The 17,768-nt window shown below is 64.9% G+C and overlaps 1 protein-coding gene across 1 annotated transcript in view; it reads left to right on the top strand.

Annotated features, from left to right (window-relative positions):
* Positions 1-17,768, top strand: part of OPLAH (5-oxoprolinase, ATP-hydrolysing) — a 50,262-nt gene that overhangs the window by 20,081 nt on the left and 12,413 nt on the right. Inside the window, 13 exon segments of the mRNA XM_059477076.1 lie at positions 2-69; positions 981-1,291; positions 1,383-1,501; positions 3,404-3,568; positions 4,878-5,015; positions 7,200-7,338; positions 7,714-7,826; positions 9,259-9,410; positions 10,224-10,384; positions 11,986-12,087; positions 13,574-13,748; positions 15,211-15,395; positions 17,214-17,345. Coding sequence (XP_059333059.1) covers positions 2-69; positions 981-1,291; positions 1,383-1,501; positions 3,404-3,568; positions 4,878-5,015; positions 7,200-7,338; positions 7,714-7,826; positions 9,259-9,410; positions 10,224-10,384; positions 11,986-12,087; positions 13,574-13,748; positions 15,211-15,395; positions 17,214-17,345 — 1,960 coding nt within the window.

The following is a 17,768-nucleotide window of genomic DNA, read 5'->3' as shown; positions in this document are numbered from 1 at the left end:
GGTCCGGGCTCTACGTGGTCGGTCCCGAGTCCGCGGGCGCCCACCCGGGCCCCGCCTGTTACCGCAAGGGTGAGTCAGGGACAGCGCCCGTGTCCCCCCGTGTCCCCCCGTGTCCCCCCGTGTCCCCCCGTGTCCCCCCCCATCCCCCCGAGCCCCCTGACCCCCGCCGTGTCCCACTGACCTCCCCCGACCCCTCGTGTCCCCGTGTCCCCTGACCCCTCCCGGGGAACCTTGGAGACCCTGTGTCCCCTCTGACCCCCCCTGTGTCCCCATTGTCCCCGTGTCCCCCTGACCCCCCCCAATGTCCCCTGAACCCCCGTGTACTTTCTGACGCCCCCCGTTGTCCCCATAGTCCTCATTGTCCCCAGGCTGTCCCCATTGTCCCCATGTCCCCAGACGTTCCCCTGACCCCCCTCACCCCCATGTCCCCAATGTCCCCAATGTCCCCAATGTCCCCGTGTCCCCAGGCGGTCCCCTGACCCCCATGTCCCCAATGTCCCCAATGTCCCCAATGTCCCCAATGTCCCTGTGTCCCCCATGTCCCCCATGTCCCCAATGTCCCCAATGTCCCCAGGCGGTCCCCTGATGGTCACGGACGCTCCTGACCCCCATGTCCCCAATGTCCCCAATGACCCCAATGACCCCCATGTCCCCCACGTCCCTAATGTCCCCAATGTCCCCAATGTCCCCAGTCCCCAGGCGGTCCCCTTGACCCCAATGTCCCCAATGTCCCCATTGTCCCCAGGCGGTCCCCTGACGGTCACTGACGCCCCTGACCCCCATGTCCCCAATGTCCCCATGTCCCCAATGTCCCCCATGTCCCTCACGTCCCCCATGTCCCCCATGTCCCCATTGTCCCCACTGTCCCCAGGCGGTCCCCTGATGGTCACTGACGCCCCTGACCCCAATGTCCCCAATGTCCCCAATGTCCCCAATGTCCCCCATGTCCCCCATGTCCCCATTGTCCCCACTGTCCCCAGGCGGTCCCCTGACGGTCACGGACGCCAACCTGGTTCTGGGCCGGCTGCTGCCCGAGTTCTTCCCGCGCATCTTCGGTCCCAACGAGGACCAGCCCCTCTGTCGCGACACGGCTGCGGCGGCTTTCCGGGAGCTGGCCGCCACCATCCGCGCCTTCCGGGGACACGGCGGCGACAGCGGCGGCGACAGCGGCGACAGCGGCGGCGACAGCGGCGACAGCGGCGGCGACAAGCTCTCGGTGGAGGAGGTGGCGCTGGGCTTCATCCGCGTGGCCAACGAGGCCATGTGCCGGCCCATCCGCGCCCTGACGCAGGTGCGGGACCCCCGAGGGACCCCCGGCACGGGCAGGGGGCTGCGCGGGTGGCAGCGGTGTCACCCGCGTGTCCCCCCGGTGGTGGCGGCAGGCGCGGGGACACGACGCGGCGCGACACGTGCTGGCGTGCTTCGGGGGCGCCGGGGGGCAGCACGCGTGTGCCATCGCCCGCACGCTGGGCATGGCCCGCGTCTTCATCCACAAGTACGTGTGGGCAGGGGGCGTGGGGAGACCCCCGGGGCGGGCACAGGGACCCCCGGGGTGGGCACCGGGACCCCCGGGGTGGGCAGGGGGCATAGAGACCCCCGGGATGGGCAGGGGGCAGGGGGCAGCACGCGTGTGCCATCGCCCGCACGCTGGGCATGGCCCGCGTCTTCATCCACAAGTACGTGTGGGCAGGGGGCGTGGGGAGACCCCCGTGGCGGGCACCGGGACCCTGAGGGTGGGCACGGGGCACTGGGATGGGCAGGGGGCATAGAGACCCCCAGGGTGGGCAGGGGGCACAGGGACCCCCGGGATGGGCAGGGGGCTGGGGGACGGCATGCTGGGCATGGCCCGCGTCTTCATCCACAAGTACGTGTGGGCAGGGGGCGTGGGGAGACCCCCGGGGCGGGCACCGGGACCCTGAGGGTGGGCACGGGGCACAGGGACCCCCGGGATGGGCAGGGGGCGTGGGGACACCCACCCAGGGAACCCTGAGATGGGCAGGGGGCACAGGGACCCTTGGTGTGGGCAGGGGGCGTGGGGACACCCCCGGGGTGGGCACTGGGACCCTGAGGGTGGGCAGGGGGCACAGGGACCCCCGGGATGGGCAGGGGGCTGGGGGACAGCACGCTGGGCATGGCCCGCGTCTTCATCCACAAGTACGTGAGGGGAGACCCCCGAAGTGGGCACAGGGACCCCCGGGATGGGCAGGGGGCGTGGGGACACCCACCCAGGGAACCCTGAGATGGGCAGGGGGCACAGGGACCCTTGGTGTGGGCAGGGGGCGTGGGGAGACCCCCGGGGTGGGCAGGGAGATCCCCGGGACGGGCAGGGGGCGTGGGGACCCCCGTGTTGGGGTTTGGGGTGTGGGGATGGATCTCCTTTCTGGGGTGGGGGCGGGGGGACCCCGATTTGGGGGCGGGGCTGGGGGCTCCCCGGGGATTCCCCTCTGAGGGAGGGTCCTGGAGACCCCCGGACCCCTCCCACCATAGGGCTGGGGAGGGGGCGCGGGGGGTTTGGGACGGGGTGTCCCCAGGCTGGGACAGGGATGGCCTGAGGGTGTCCCCACAATGTCCCCTCGCTGTCCCCGCGCTGTCCCCACGGTGACAGCGCTGTCCCCTGTCCCCAGGCACAGCGGGCTGCTCTCGGCCCTGGGGCTGGCGCTGTCCCGGGGCTGTCCCCAGGCTGTCCCCGCGGTGTCCCCACGGTGTCCCCACGGTGACAGCCCTGTGTCCCCTGCCCTGTCCCCAGGCACAGCGGGCTGCTCTCGGCGCTGGGGCTGGCGCTGTCCGGGGCTGTCCCCAGGCTGTCCCCGCAGTGTCCCCGCAGTGTCCCCACGGTGTCCCCACGGTGACAGCCCTGTGTCCCCTGCCCTGTCCCCAGGCACAGCGGGCTGCTCTCGGCCCTGGGGCTGGCGCTGTCCCGGGGCTGTCCCCAGGCTGTCCCCAGGCTGTCCCCACGGTGTCCCCATGGTGACAGCGCTGTCCCCTGCCCTGTCCCCAGGCACAGCGGGCTGCTCTCGGCGCTGGGGCTGTCCCAGGGTGTCCCCAGGGTGTCCCCAGGGTGTCCCCACGGTGTCCCCGTGGTGACAGCGCTGTGTCCCCTGCCCTGTCCCCAGGCACAGCGGGCTGCTCTCGGCGCTGGGGCTGGCGCTGTCCCCGCAGTGTCCCGAGGCTGTCCCCAGGCTGTCCCCAGGGTGTCCCCACGGTGTCCCCGTGGTGACATCACTGTGTCCCCTGCCCTGTCCCCAGGCACAGCGGGCTGCTCTCGGCGCTGGGGCTGGCGCTGTCCGGGGCTGTCCCCAGGCTGTCCCCAGGGTGTCCCGGGGCTGTCCCGGGGCTGTCCCCGCGGTGTCCCCGCGGTGTCCCCACGGTGACACGGTGTCCCCTGCCCTGTCCCCAGGCACAGCGGGCTGCTCTCGGCGCTGGGGCTCGCCCTCGCGGACGCGGTGCAGGAGGAGCAGGAGCCGTGCGCGCTCCCGTACGGCCCGGGCGCGTTCCCGCGGCTCGAGGCGCGCCTCCGCGAGCTGGAGCGGCGCTGCCGGGACGCGCTGAGCGCGCAGGGATTCGCACCGTGAGCGACACCGCGACAGCGCGACACGCGATAGCGCGACATGCGACACGTGACACCGCGACACTGCGACACATGACACCGCAACAGCGCGATACACGACAGCGTGACATGCGACACCGCGATAGCAGGACACTGCGATAGCGCGATACACGACAGCGCGACACTGTGACACGCGACAGCGCGATACACGACAGCGTGACAGCGCGACACTGTGACACGCGATAGCGCGATACACGACAGCGTGACACCGCGACAGGGTGACGCATGACACTGTGACAGCGCGACAACGTGACACGCGACACCGCGACAGAGCCGCGATGGGGGCGGGAGGGAGCGCCGGCGGGACGGGGACAGCAGGGACAGCAGGGACAGCAGGGACAGCAGGGACACTGAGGACGGGGACAGCGGGGAGTGGGGACACTGGAGATGGGGCAGGGGACACTGGAGACAGTGGGGATGGGGACATCAGTGACACTGGGGACAGCAGGGACAGCGGGGCAGAGGACAGGGGACACGGGACAGTGGGGACAGGGGCCTGGGGACAGGGGACACTAGAGATGGGACAGGGGACATGGGGGGCTGGGGCCAGGTTGGCATGGGGACACGGTGATGCAGTGGCACAGCGCCAGGGTGACGCGGTGACACAGTGGCAGTGCCACAGTGCCTGTGTGACCGTGTGGGTGACACCGGTGCCAGGGTGACGCAGTGATGCAGTGCCAGGGTGACATGGTGACAGGATGACACAGTGACACTGGTGGCAGGGTGACGCAGTGTCAGTGCCAGGGTGACACAGTGACACAGTGCCAGGGTGCCTGTGTGATGTGGTGCCAGGGAGACAGGGTGACGTGGTGACACTGGTGACAGGGTGCTTGTGTGGTAGTGTGTGTGACAGGGTGACACTGTGCCAGGATGCTTGGGCGACACTGTGGGTGACAGGGTGACGCGGTGACAGTGCCACAGTGCCTGTGTGACAGTGTGGGTGCCCGTGTGACACGGTGCCTGTGCGATAAGGTGTCGGTGACACCGGTGCCAGGGTGGCACAGCGATGCAGTGCCAGTGTGACACGGTGACACTGGTGTCAGAGTGATGCAGTGTTGGTGACACTGGTGACATGGGGACAGGGTGACAGGGTACCACGGTGCCACGGTGACTGAGTGACATGGGGACAGGGTGACATGGAGACAGGGTGACAGGGTGACACAGCTCCAGGGTGACGTGGTGCCACGGTGCCTGACATGGGGACAGGGTGACACGGTGGCACAGTGACATGGTGCCAGGGTGACACAGGTGCCACCGCGTGTCCCCGCAGGGCTCAGATCCGCACGGAGCCGTTCCTGCACCTGCGCTACGAGGGCACCGACTGCGCCCTGATGGTGTCGGCGCAGGGACACCCGCCCGGCCCGGGCACCTGCGCGGCTGGCGACTTCCTGGGCGCCTTCACCGAGAGGTGAGTGCCACCCGACGTGTCACAGTGCCACCAAACCCATCCCAGTGCCACCAGTGCCATCCTAGTGCCACCAGTGCCATCCTAGTGCCACCAACCCCATCCCTGTGCCACCCCCGGGGCCGGGCACCTGCAGGGCTGGCAACTTCCTGGGCGCCTTCACCGAGAGGTGAGTGCCACCACCAGCCTGTCACAGTGCCACCAAACCCTGCCCAGGGCCACCCAACCTGTCACAGTGCCATTAGTGCCACCACAGTGCCACCCAACCCATCCCAGTGCCACCCCCTGGGCCGGGCACCTGCAGAGCTGGGGACTTCCTGGGCACCTTCACCGAGAGGTGAGTGCCACCCGACATGTCACAGTGCCACCAGTGCCATCCCAGTGCCACCAAGCCCTGCCCGTGGCCACCCAACCTGTCCCCAGGTGCCAGCAGGAGTTTGGTTTCACCATGCCAGGCCGTGTCCCTGTGTCACTGTGTGTGTGTGTCACTGTGTCTGTGTGTCACTGTCACTGTCACTGTGTCCCTGTCCCTGTCCCCAGGTGCCAGCAGGAATTTGGTTTCACCATGCCGGGCTGTGTGTCATTGTCACTGTGTGTCACTGTCACTGTGTCACTGTCACTGTGTGTGTGTCACTGTCCCTGTCCCTGTCCCCAGGTACCAGCAGGAGTTTGGTTTCACCATGCCGGGCCGGGCCGTGTGTCACTGTGTGTGTGTCACTGTCACTGTGTCACTGTCAGTGTCCCCATGTCCCCAGGGTGTCACTGTCACTGTGTCACTGTCACTGTGTGTCCCTGTCCCCTCTCAGGTACCAGCAGGAGTTTGGTTTCACCATGCCGGGCCGGGCCGTGTGTCACTGTCACTGTGTCACTGTCACTGTGTCACTGTCAGTGTCCCCATGTCCCCAGGGTGTCACTGTGTCCCTGTCCCCAGGTACCAGCAGGAGTTTGGTTTCACCATCCCAGGCCGTGTCCCTGTGTCACTGTGTCTGTGTGTCACTGTCCCGGTGTCAGTGTCCCTGTGTCCCTGTCCCCTCTCAGGTACCAGCAGGAGTTTGGTTTCATCATGCCGGGCCGGGCTGTGTGTCACTGTCACTGTGTCACTGTGTCACTGTCACTGTGTCACTGTGTGTGTGTCACTGTCACTGTGTCACTGTCACTGTGTGTCCCTGTCCCCTCTCAGGTACCAGCAGGAGTTTGGTTTCACCATGCCGGGCCGGGCTGTGTGTCATTGTCACTGTGTGTCACTGTGTGTGTGTCACTGTGTGTGTGTCACTGTCACTGTGTCACTGTGTCACTGTCACTGTGTGTCCCTGTCCCCTCTCAGGTACCAGCAGGAGTTTGGTTTCACCATGCCGGGCCGGGCCGTGTGTCACTGTCACTGTGTCACTGTCCCTGTCCCTGTCCCTGTCCCCAGGTACCAGCAGGAGTTTGGTTTCACCATGCCGGGTTGTGTGTCCCTGTCACTGTGTCACTGTGTCACTGTCCCTGTCCCTGTCCCCTCCCAGGTACCAGCAGGAGTTTGGTTTCACCATGCCGGGCCGGGCCGTGTGTCACTGTGTGTGTGTCACTGTGTGTGTGTCACTGTCAGTGTCCCCATGTCCCCAGGGTGTCACTGTGTCACTGTGTCACTGTCACTGTGTGTCCCTGTCCCCTCTCAGGTACCAGCAGGAGTTTGGTTTCACCATGCCGGGCCGTGTGTCACTGTCACTGTGTGTCACTGTGTCACTGTCACTGTGTGTCACTGTCCCCTCCCAGGTACCAGCAGGAGTTTGGTTTCACCATGCCGGGCCGGGCTGTGTGTCACTGTCACTGTGTCACTGTGTGTGTGTCACTGTCACTGTGTCACTGTGTGTGTGTCACTGTCACTGTGTCACTGTCACTGTGTGTCCCTGTCCCCTCTCAGGTACCAGCAGGAGTTTGGTTTCACCATGCCGGGCCGGGCCGTGTGTCACTGTGTGTGTGTCACTGTCACTGTGTCACTGTCACTGTGTGTGTGTCACTGTGTCACTGTGTGTGTGTCACTGTGTCACTGTCACTGTGTGTCCCTGTCCCCTCTCAGGTACCAGCAGGAGTTTGGTTTCACCATGCCGGGCCGGGCCGTGTGTCACTGTCACTGTGTGTGTGTCACTGTGTCACTGTGTGTGTGTCACTGTGTCCCTGTCACTGTGTGTCCCTGTCCCCTCCCAGGTACCAGCAGGAGTTTGGTTTCACCATGCCGGGCCGGGCCGTGCTCGTGGACGATCTGCGGGTCAGGGGCACCGGCAGCACCGAGCCCGTGCCCGAGCCCCCCCTGGCGCCCCGGGGGGAGCCCCCGAGGGTGGAGACGGTAAGGGGGGCACGGGGGGCACTGGGGGGGGCACGGGGGGGCACCGGGGAGGCACCGGGAATGGGGGGGGCACGGGGGGCACGGGGGGCGCTGGGGGGGCACCGGGAATGGGGGGCACCGGAGGGGCTGGGGGTGCTGGGGGGAAATTGGGGGCCTGGGGGTGTCTGGGGTCAGGGGGTCTGGGGGTTACCTGGGGTCTGGGGGTGACCCCAAGGTGACCCAGCAGTGACCCCAGCAGTGACCCCAGGGGTGACCCCAGGTGACCCCTCAGGTGACCCCCCAGGTGACCCGGTGCTATTTCGAGGGGGGACACTGGGTATGAGGTGACCCCAGGTGACCCCGGGTGACCCCAGGTGTGTCCCCATGCCCCCCCAGGTGACCCGGTGCTATTTCGAGGGGGGGTACCGGGACACCCCCGTGTTCCTGCTGGGGGAGCTGGGCTCGGACCACGCCCTGCCCGGGCCGGCCATCGTCATCGACACCAACAGGTGACACTGGGGACAGGGGGACAATGGGCACAGGGACAGGGATGGGACAGTGGGGACAGGGATAGGGGGACACAGGGACCACGCCCTGCCCGGGCCGGCCATCGTCATCGACACCAACAGGTGACACTGGGGACAGGGACAGGGATGGGACAGTGGGGACAGGGACAGGGACACGGGGACAATGGGGACACACAGGGACAGGGACCACGCCCTGCCCGGGCCGGCCATCGTCATCGACACCAACAGGTGACACTGGGGACAGGGACACAGACAGGGGGACACACAGACACACAGACGAGGGGGACACATGGACACACGGACAGGGACACAGGGACACAGGGACAGGGACAAGGGGACAGGGACCACACCCTGCCCGGGCCGGCCATCGTCATCGACACCAACAGGTGACACTGGGGACAGGGGGACAATGGGCACAGGGACAGGGATGGGACAGTGGGGACAGGGACAGGGGGACACAGGGACCGCGCCCTGCCCGGGCCGGCCATCGTCAGCGACACCAACAGGTGACACCAGGGGACAAGGACACACAGATGGGGACAAGGACAGGGGGACACATGGACACACAGACAGGGACAGGGATGGGGACGGGGACAATGGGGACACACAGGGACAGGGACAGGGGGACACAGGGACCACGCCCTGCCCGGGCCGGCCATCGTCAGCGACACCAACAGGTGACACTGGGGACAGGGACAGGGATGGGACAGTGGGGACAGGGACAGGGGGACACAGGGACCGCGCCCTGCCCGGGCCGGCCATCGTCAGCGACACCAACAGGTGACACCGGGACACATGGACAGGGATGGGACAGGAATGGCAGCATATGGACACACGGACAGGGACAGGGGGACACAGGGACAAGGGGACAGGGACAGGGGGACAGCAGGGGCAGAGGGACAATGGGGATAGCAGGGACAGGGGGACAGGGATGGGGACAGGGACACAGGGACAGGGACCGCGCCCTGCCCGGGCCGGCCATTGTCATCAACACCAACAGGTGACACCGGGACACACGGACACACGGACAGGGGGACAGGGGGACAGAAGGGACGGGGACAGAGACAGGGGGACACTGGGGACAGGGATGGGGACAGGGACAGGGGATAGGTGACACCGGGACAGGGGGACACATGGACAGGGACAGAGGGGACAGGGGGACAGTGGGAGAGGTGACACAGGGACAGGGGCACGGTGGGGACAGGGATGGGGACAGGAGGGGACGGGGATGGGGGCCGGGGCAGGGACAAGGACGGGGACAAGGGGGACGGGTGGGGACAGAGGGGGGACCGGGGGGCACAGGGACACCCGGGCGTGGCGGCACCCTGGGCGGGATTCAGGGAGCCCCCCGCGTGCCCTGTGGGACCCCGGGGGGATTTGGGGGAGCCCCAAGGTGACCCGCGCCGCCCCCCAGCACGATCGTGGTGGAGCCGGGCTGCGTGGCCCGTGTCACCGCCCTTGGGGACATCAGCATCGAGGTGACGGCGGGGACGGCGCCGGCCCTGGGCCCGGCCATGGAGCCGGTGGCGCTCTCCGTGTTCTCGCACCGCTTCATGAGCATCGCAGGTGGGATTTGGGGGGGTTCCTGAGGGGGTCCTGGGGGGCTTTGGGGGGTCCCGGGGGTCCCTGGGCCCGGCCATGGAGCTCTCAGTGTTCTGGCACCGCTCCATGAGCATCGCAGGTGGGATTTGGGGGGGGTCCTGGGGGGTCCTGGGGGGGGTTTGAGAGGGTCTGGGGGGGTCCTGGGGCTCCACGAACATCGCAGGTGGGGCTTTGGGGGTTCTGGGGGAGGTTTGGGGACGTCCTGGGGGGCTTTGGGGGGTCCTGAAGGGTGTCCTGGGGTCTCCCGGGGCTCCATGAGCATCGCAGGAGGGGATTTGGGGGTTCTGGGGGAGGTTTGGGGACGTCCTGGGGGGGTCCCGGGGGGCTTTGGGGGGTCCTGAAGGGTGTCCTGGGGTCTCCTGGGGCTCCATGAGCATCGCAGGAGGGGCTTTGGGGGGTCTGGGGGAGGTTTGGGGACGTCCTGGGGGGCTTTGGGGGGTCCTGAAGGGTGTCCTGGGGTCTCCCGGGGCTCCATGAGCACCGCAGGTGGGGCTTTGGGGGAGGCTTTGGGGGGCTTTGGGGGGTCTGGGTGGATCCTGGGGGGTCCGGGGGGGTTCCTGAGGGGGTCTCTGTGGGTCCCCCCGAGGTGTCCCCATTCCTGGGGTGTCCCTGGGGGTCCCCACAGACGGGGACCCCTCGACTCAACCTCGTCCCTCGAGGCCGGCCCAGCGCCGGGGGTCCCGGGGATGCTCTCGGGGCGGTCGCGGGGGTCTCGGGGCCGGTTGCCGGGGGTCCCCCCCGTTTCGGGGTCCCCCTGAGGGTGCCGTGTCCCCGCAGAGCAGATGGGGCGCACGCTGCAGCGCACGGCCATCTCCACCAACATCAAGGAGCGCCTCGACTTCTCGTGCGCCCTGTTCGGGCCCGACGGGGGGCTCGTGTCCAACGCCCCCCACATCCCCGTGCACCTGGGCGCCATGCAGGAGGCCGTGCAGTTCCAGGTGAGGGGATTTCGGGGGTCCCTGGTGTGTTTGGGGGTCCCAGAGCCGTGCAGGAGCCGTGCAGTTCCAGGTGAGGGGATTTGGGGGGATTTGGGGGGTCCCAGGGGGGTTTGGGGGGTCCCTGGGGGGTTTGGGGGTCCCAGAGCCGTGCAGGAGCCGTGCAGTTCCAGGTGAGGGGATTGGGGGGGTCCCAGGGGAGTTTGGGGGGTCCCAGGTGTGTTTGGGGGTCTCAGAGCCATGCAGGAGCCGTGCAGTTCCAGGTGAGGGGATTGGGGGGGTCCCAGGGGGGTTTGGGGGGTCCCTGGGGGGTTTGGGGGTCTCAGAGCCGTGCAGGAGCCGTGCAGTTCCAGGTGAGGGGATTGGGGGGGATTTGGGGGGATCTGGGGGGGATTTGGGGTGTTTGGGGGTCTCTGGCTCGTGTCCAACGCCCCCCACATCCCCGTGCACCTGGGCGCCATGCAGGAGGCCGTGCAGTTCCAGGTGAGGAGATTTCGGGGGATTTGGGGGGTCCCAGGTGTGTTTGGGGGTCCCAGAGCCATGCAGGAGCCGTGCAGTTCCAGGTGAGGGGATTTGGGGGATTTGGGGGGTCCCAGGGTGAGTTTTGGGGCTCCCAGAGGGGATTTGGGGGGTCTCAGGTGGTCCCAGGGCCGTGCAGGAGCCGTGCAGATCCAGGTGAGGGAATTTGGGGGAAAATTGAGGGGATTTGGGGGGTCCCAGGTGTGTTTGGGGGTCCCAGGGCCGTGCAGGAGCCGTGCAGTTCCAGGTGAGGGGATCTGGGGGGTCCCTGGGGGGATTTGGGGGGTCCCAGGGCCGTGCAGGAGCTGTGGAATTCCAGGTGAGGAATTGGGGGGGGGGGGGGGCGGTTTGAGGGTAATTTGGGCGGGGGTCTTGGAAGGGTTTTGGGGGTCCTGGAGGGAATTTGGGGGTGCTGGGGGGAGTGTGGCGGCTCCCAGGCGGGATCTGGGGGTTCAGGAGGGGATTTGGGGGTTCCCGGGGGGGGAAACTGGGGGGAATCTGAGGGGATTTGGGGGTTCAGGAGGGGATTTGGGGGGAATCTGGGGGGATTTGGGGGTTCAGGAGGGGATTTGGGGGGAATCTGGGGGGATTTGGGGGTTCCCGGAGTGGATTTGGGGGGAATCTGGGGGGATTTGGGGGTTCAGGAGGGGATTTGGGAATTTTGGGGGAATTTGGGGGGAATTTGGGGTCACGGGGAGTTTGGAGAGATTTGGGGGTTCCCGGAGTGGATCTGGGGGGGATCCTGAAGGGGATTTGGGGGGGCCTGGAGGGGATTTGGGGGTTCCGGGGGGATTTTGGGGGGATTTGGGAATTTCTGGGGGGATTTTGGGGCGATTTGGGGTTGCTAGTGGGGATTTCAGTGTTCAGGGGGGGATTTGGGTGAATTTGGGGTCCGGGGAGAATTTGGGGTTCCCGGAGGGGATTTGGGGGGGATTTGGGGGGGATTTGAGGTCATGGAGGATTTTGGGGGGTCCAGGAGGGAATTTGGGAGGATTTGGGGGCGATTTTGGGGGATTTGGGGTCGTGGGAGATTTTTGGGGTTCCCGGGGTGGATTTTGGGGTTCAGCCCCGCTGTGCCCCCCCAGATCCGTAACCTGGGCCCGGAGCTGAGGGAGGGAGACGTGATCCTGAGCAACCACCCGATGGCGGGGGGCAGCCACCTGCCCGACCTGACCGTCATCACACCTGTGAGTGAGTGAGGGACACACCTGGGGGTGACACACCTGGGGGTGACACACCTGGGACACACCTGGGACACACCTGGGGGGGACACACCTGGGGGTGACACACCTGGGCTGTGATCCTGAGCAACCACCTGATGGCGGGGGCAGCCACCTGCCCGACCTGACCGTCATCACACCTGTGAGTGACACCTGGGGACAGGGACACACCTGGGGGTGACACACCTGGGACACACCTGGGGGTGACACACCTGGGACAGGGACACACCTGGGCTGTGATCCTGAGCAACCACCTGATGGCGGGGGCAGCCACCTGCCCGACCTGACCGTCATCACACCTGTGAGTGACACCTGGGGGGGACACACCTGGGGGGGACACACCTGGGACACACCTGGGCTGTGATCCTGAGCAACCACCCGATGGCGGGGGGCAGCCACCTGCCCGACCTGACCGTCATCACACCTGTGAGTGAGTGAGGGACACACCTGGGGGGGACACACCTGTGAGTGAAACACCTGGGACAGGGACACACCTGGGACACACCTGGGACACACCTGGGACACACCTGTGAGTGACACCTGGGGACACACCAGGGGAGAGGGACACACCTGGGGACACCTGGGGGTGACACACCTGAGATACACCTGTGTGGGACACACCTGGGACACACCAGGGGACAGGGACACACCTGGGACACGTGGAGGACACATCTGGGGGCACACCTGGGACAGCCGGGACGCCCCCAGGTGTCCTGGCTGGGTGTGCCCAGGGTTGTCAGCTCTCCCGTGTCACCTGTCCTCAGATGTTCTCACCACGCCAGCCCCGCCCCGTGTCACCTGTCCCAGGTGTCAAACCCAGTGTCCCCTGTCTGACCCCAGTGTCACCTGTCCCAGGTGTCCTGTCCCACCTGTGTAACCCCTCACTGTCACCTGTCCCAGGTGTCTAACCCAGTGTCCCCTGTCTGACCCTCACCTGTCCCAGGTGTTCTGGCCAGGTGTTCCCCTCCCGGTGTTTTTCGTGGCCAGGCAGGGTCACCACGCCTGACCCAGTGTCACCTGTGCCATGTCCCTAACCCCAGTGTCACCTGTCTGACCCCAATGTCAATGTCACCTGTCTAACCCCAGTGTCACCTGTCCCAGGTATTCTGGCCAGGTGTTCTCCACCCTGTGTTCTTCGTGGCCAGCTGTGGTCACCACACCTGACCCAGTGTCACCTGTCCCACCCCAATGTTACTGTTACCTGTCCCAGGTGTCCTGTGCCATGTCCCTGACCCCAATGTCACCTGTCCCAGGTGTTCTGGCCAGGTGAGCCCCGCCCCGTGTTCTTCGTGGCCAGCCGCGGGCACCACGCCTGACCCAATGTCACCTGTGCCATGGTGCCATGTCCCTAAGCCCAGTGTCACCTGTCTGACCCCCCAATGTCACCTGTGCCATGTCCCTAACCCCAGTGTCACCTGTCCCGTGTGCCTAACCCCAGTGTCACCTGTCGCAGGTGTTCTGGCCAGGTGAGCCCCGCCCCGTGTTCTTCGTGGCCAGCCGCGGGCACCACGCCGACGTGGGCGGCTCCAGCCCGGGCTCGATGCCGCCGCACTCGCAGAGCCTGGCCCAGGAGGGCGCCGCCTTCGTGTCCTTCAAGCTGGTGACCAACGGCGAGTTCCAGGAGCAAGGTGGGACATGGGACACTGAGGGGACACCTCTGGGGACTGGGGACACTGGGGACATTGGGGACATGGGGGACACTGGGGACATTGGGGACATTGGGGACATGGGGGACATGGGGGACATTGGGGACACTGGGGACATGGGGGACACTGGGGACACTGGGGACACTGGGGACATTGGGGACATTGGGGACATTGGGGACACTGGGGACGTTGGGGACATTGGGGACATTGGGGACATGGGGGACACTGGGGACATGGGGGACATTGGGGACACTGGGGACATTGGGGACATGGGGGACATGGGGGACATGGGGGACACTGGGGACATTGGGGACATTGGGGACACTGGGGACGTTGGAGGCGCAAAGGTCCTTCTGGTCACCAACGGTGAGTTCCAGGAGCAAGGTGGGACATGGGGACATTGGGGACATCTTTGGGGATTGGGGACATCCCTGGGGACAGAGGTGTTCCTGTCCTTCAAGCTGGTCACCAACGGCGAGTTCCAGGAGCAAGGTGGGACGGGGGGACACTGGGGACATCTCTGGGGACTGGGGACAGTGGGGACACTGGGGACATTGGGGACACTGGGGACACTGGGGACGTTGGAGGCGCAAAGGTCCTTCTGGTCAGCAACGGCGAGTTCCAGGAGCAAGGTGGGACATGGGGACATCCCTGGGGACATCGGGGACAGTGGGGGCATCACTGGGGATTGGGGACACTGGGGACACTGGAGGGACAAAGGTCCTTCAAGCTGGTCACCAACGGAGAGTTCCAGGAGCAAGGTGGGACAGGGGGGGACACTGAGGGGACATCCCTGGGGATTGGGGACAGTGGGGACAGTGAGGACACTGGGGGGACATCCATGGGATTGGGGACACTGGGGACACTGGAGGGACAAAGGTCCTTCAAGCTGGTCACCAACGGGGAGTTCCAGGAGCAAGGTGGGACACTGGGGACATCTCTGGGGGCACGGGGAGCACTGAGAGGACATCCCTGGGGATTGGGGACATTGGGGACACTGGGGACATTGGGTCACAAAGGTCCTTTGAACTGGTGACGTGGGGTGACTTCCAGGAGCAAGGTGGGACACTGGGGGGGCATTGGGGGGACATCAGGGACAATGGGGACATCCGGGGGATTGGGGACATCTCTGGGGACAAAGGTGTTCCTGTCCTTCAAACTGGTCACCAACGGCGAGCTCCAGGAACAAGGTGGGACATGGGGACATCCCTGGGGACATTGGGGACATCCAGGGGACTGGGGACTTTGGGGACATTGGGGACATCCAGGGGACTGGGGACTTTGGGGACATTGGGGGCCCTGCTGGCCCCTGGGGCTGTCCCCATGGGCTGTCACTGTCATTGTCATTGTCCCCTCATTGTCCCCAGCTGTCACCGAGGCGCTGCTGGTCCCCGGCTCCGTCCCCATGGGGTGTCACTGTCACTGTCACTGTCATTGTCCCCAGCTGTCACCGAGGCGCTGCTGGCCCCCGGCTCCGTCCCCGGCTGCTCGGGCACGCGGAACCTGCGGGACAACCTGGCCGACCTGCGGGCACAGGTGGCAGCGAACCAGAAAGGGATCGGGCTGGTGCGGGAGCTCATCGGGCAGCACGGGCTGCAGGTGGTGCAGGCCTACATGGGACACGTGCAGGTGAGACCCCAAAAACGCCCCAAAAAACCCTAAAATCACCCCAAAACATCGAAAACCCCAAAAACCCCAAATCCGCCCCAAAAAACCCCCAATCCCTGTGCCCGGAGCTCATCGGGCAGCACGGGCTGCAGGTGGTGCAGGTGTGAATGGGACACGTGCAGGTGAGACCCCAAAAATCTCCAAAAAACCCTAAATATACCCTAAATACACCAAATAAACCAGAAACCCCCAAAACCCAAATCCGCCCCAAAATCCTCAAATCCGCCCCAAAATCCCCAATCCCTGTGCCCGGAGCTCATCGGGCAGCACGGGCTGCAGGTGGTGCAGGTGTGAATGGGATATGTGCAGGTGAGACCCCAAAAACACCCCAAAAAACCCTAAATATACCCCAAATACACCAAATAAACCAGAAACCCCAAAAACCCCAAATCTGCCCCAAAAACCCCCAATGCCCGTGCCTGGAACTCATCGGGCAGCACGGGCTGCAGGTGGTGCAGGCCTACATGGGACACGTGCAGGTGAGACCCCAAAAACACCCTAAATACCCTAAAATCACCCCAAAAATATCAAACCCCACAAAAATCCCAAAATCCCCAAATCCGCCCCAAAAACCCCCAATCCCTGTGCCCGGAGCTCATCGGGCAGCACGGGCTGCAGGTGGTGCAGGTGTGAATGGGACACGTGCAGGTGAGACCCCAAAAACGCCCCAAAATCACCTCAAAAACATCAAAAGCATCGAAAAACCCCAAAACCCCCAAATCATCAAAAACCTCAAATACCCCGAAACCCCCAAAACATCAAAACCCCTAAAAAACCCAAATACCCCAAATTTCCCCCAGATACTCCCAAAGCCTCCAAAACCCCAAACCCCTAAAAACATCAAAAAGCCCCAAATACACCCGAGAGAGCCCAAAGATCCCCAGAAACCCCAAATGCACCCCAAATTCACCCTAAAAACCCCAAATACACCCCAAATTCACCCTAAAACCCCAAATGCACCCCAAATTCACCCTAAAAACCCCAAATGCACCCCAAAGATCCCCAGAAACCCCAAATTCACCCCAAGTTCACCCTAAAAACCCCAAATACACCCCAAAGATCCCCAGAAACCCCAAATGCACCCCAAATTCACCCTAAAAACCCCAAATGCACCCCAAAAAGCCACAGAAACCCCAAATGCACCCCAAATTCACCCTAAAAACCCCAAATACACCCCAAATTCACCCTAAAACCCCAAATGCACCCCAAATTCACCCTAAAAACCCCAAATGCATCCCAAAGATCCCCAGAAACCCCAAATGCACCCCAAATTCACCCTAAAACCCCAAATGCACCCCAAAGATCCCCAGAAACCCCAAATGCACCCCAAATTCACCCTAAAAACCCCAAATGCACCCCAAAGATCCCCAGAAACCCCAAATGCACCCCAATTTCACCCTAAAAACCCCAAATGCACCCCAAAATCCCCAAACGCATCGAACGGAGCCCAAAAACCCAATACAAAACCACCAAAAACCTCAAATACAGCTGAGAGACCCCAAAACTGCTCCAGGAACCCCAAAATCCCGGTGTGACCTCCATGTGACCCCTGTGTGACCCCTGTGTGACCTCCATGTGACCTCCATGTGACCCCTGTGTGACCCCTGTGTGACCTCCATGTGACCTCCGTGTGACCCCTGACCCCCGTGTGACCCCAGGCCAACGCGGAGGTGGCCATCAGGGACACGCTGCGGGCGGTGGCTCTTTGGGGACACTGTGTGACCCCTGTGTGACCCCTGTGTGACCCCTGTGTGACCCCTGACCCCCGTGTGACCCCAGGCCAACGCGGAGGTGGCCGTCAGGGACACGCTGCGGGCGGTGGCCGCGCGCTGGGGGACGTCGCTGTGGGCCGAGGACACGATGGACGATGGCACCCCCGTGCGGCTCAGGGTGACGCTGGAGCCCAAGGAGGTCTGGGGACACCTTGGGGACACCTTGGGGACAGTCTGGGGACAGTTTGGGGACATGGGGACACCTTGGGGACATTGCTGGTGTCTGAGGACACGATGGACGATGGCACCCCCGTGCGGCTCAGGGTGACGCTGGAGCCACGAGAGGTCTGAGGGCACCTTGGGGACACCTTGGGGACACCTTGGGGACATGGGGACAGCCCTGCAGATATGGGGACGTGGACATGGGGACAGCTTGGGAACACGGGGACACCCTGGGGACACCTTGGGGACAGTTTGGGGACATGGGGACACCCTGGGGACACCTTGGGGACAGTTTGGGGACAGTTTGGGGACATGGGGACACCCTGCAGATATGGGGACATGGACATGGGGACAGCTTGGGAACACGGGGACACCCTGGGGACAGTTTGGGGACAGTTTG

The sequence above is a fragment of the Ammospiza nelsoni genome, chromosome 1 (assembly GCF_027579445.1).
Source record: "Ammospiza nelsoni isolate bAmmNel1 chromosome 1, bAmmNel1.pri, whole genome shotgun sequence".
Classification (NCBI taxonomy): domain Eukaryota; kingdom Metazoa; phylum Chordata; class Aves; order Passeriformes; family Passerellidae; genus Ammospiza; species Ammospiza nelsoni.
This window is presented reverse-complemented; position numbering and strand designations above follow the sequence as displayed.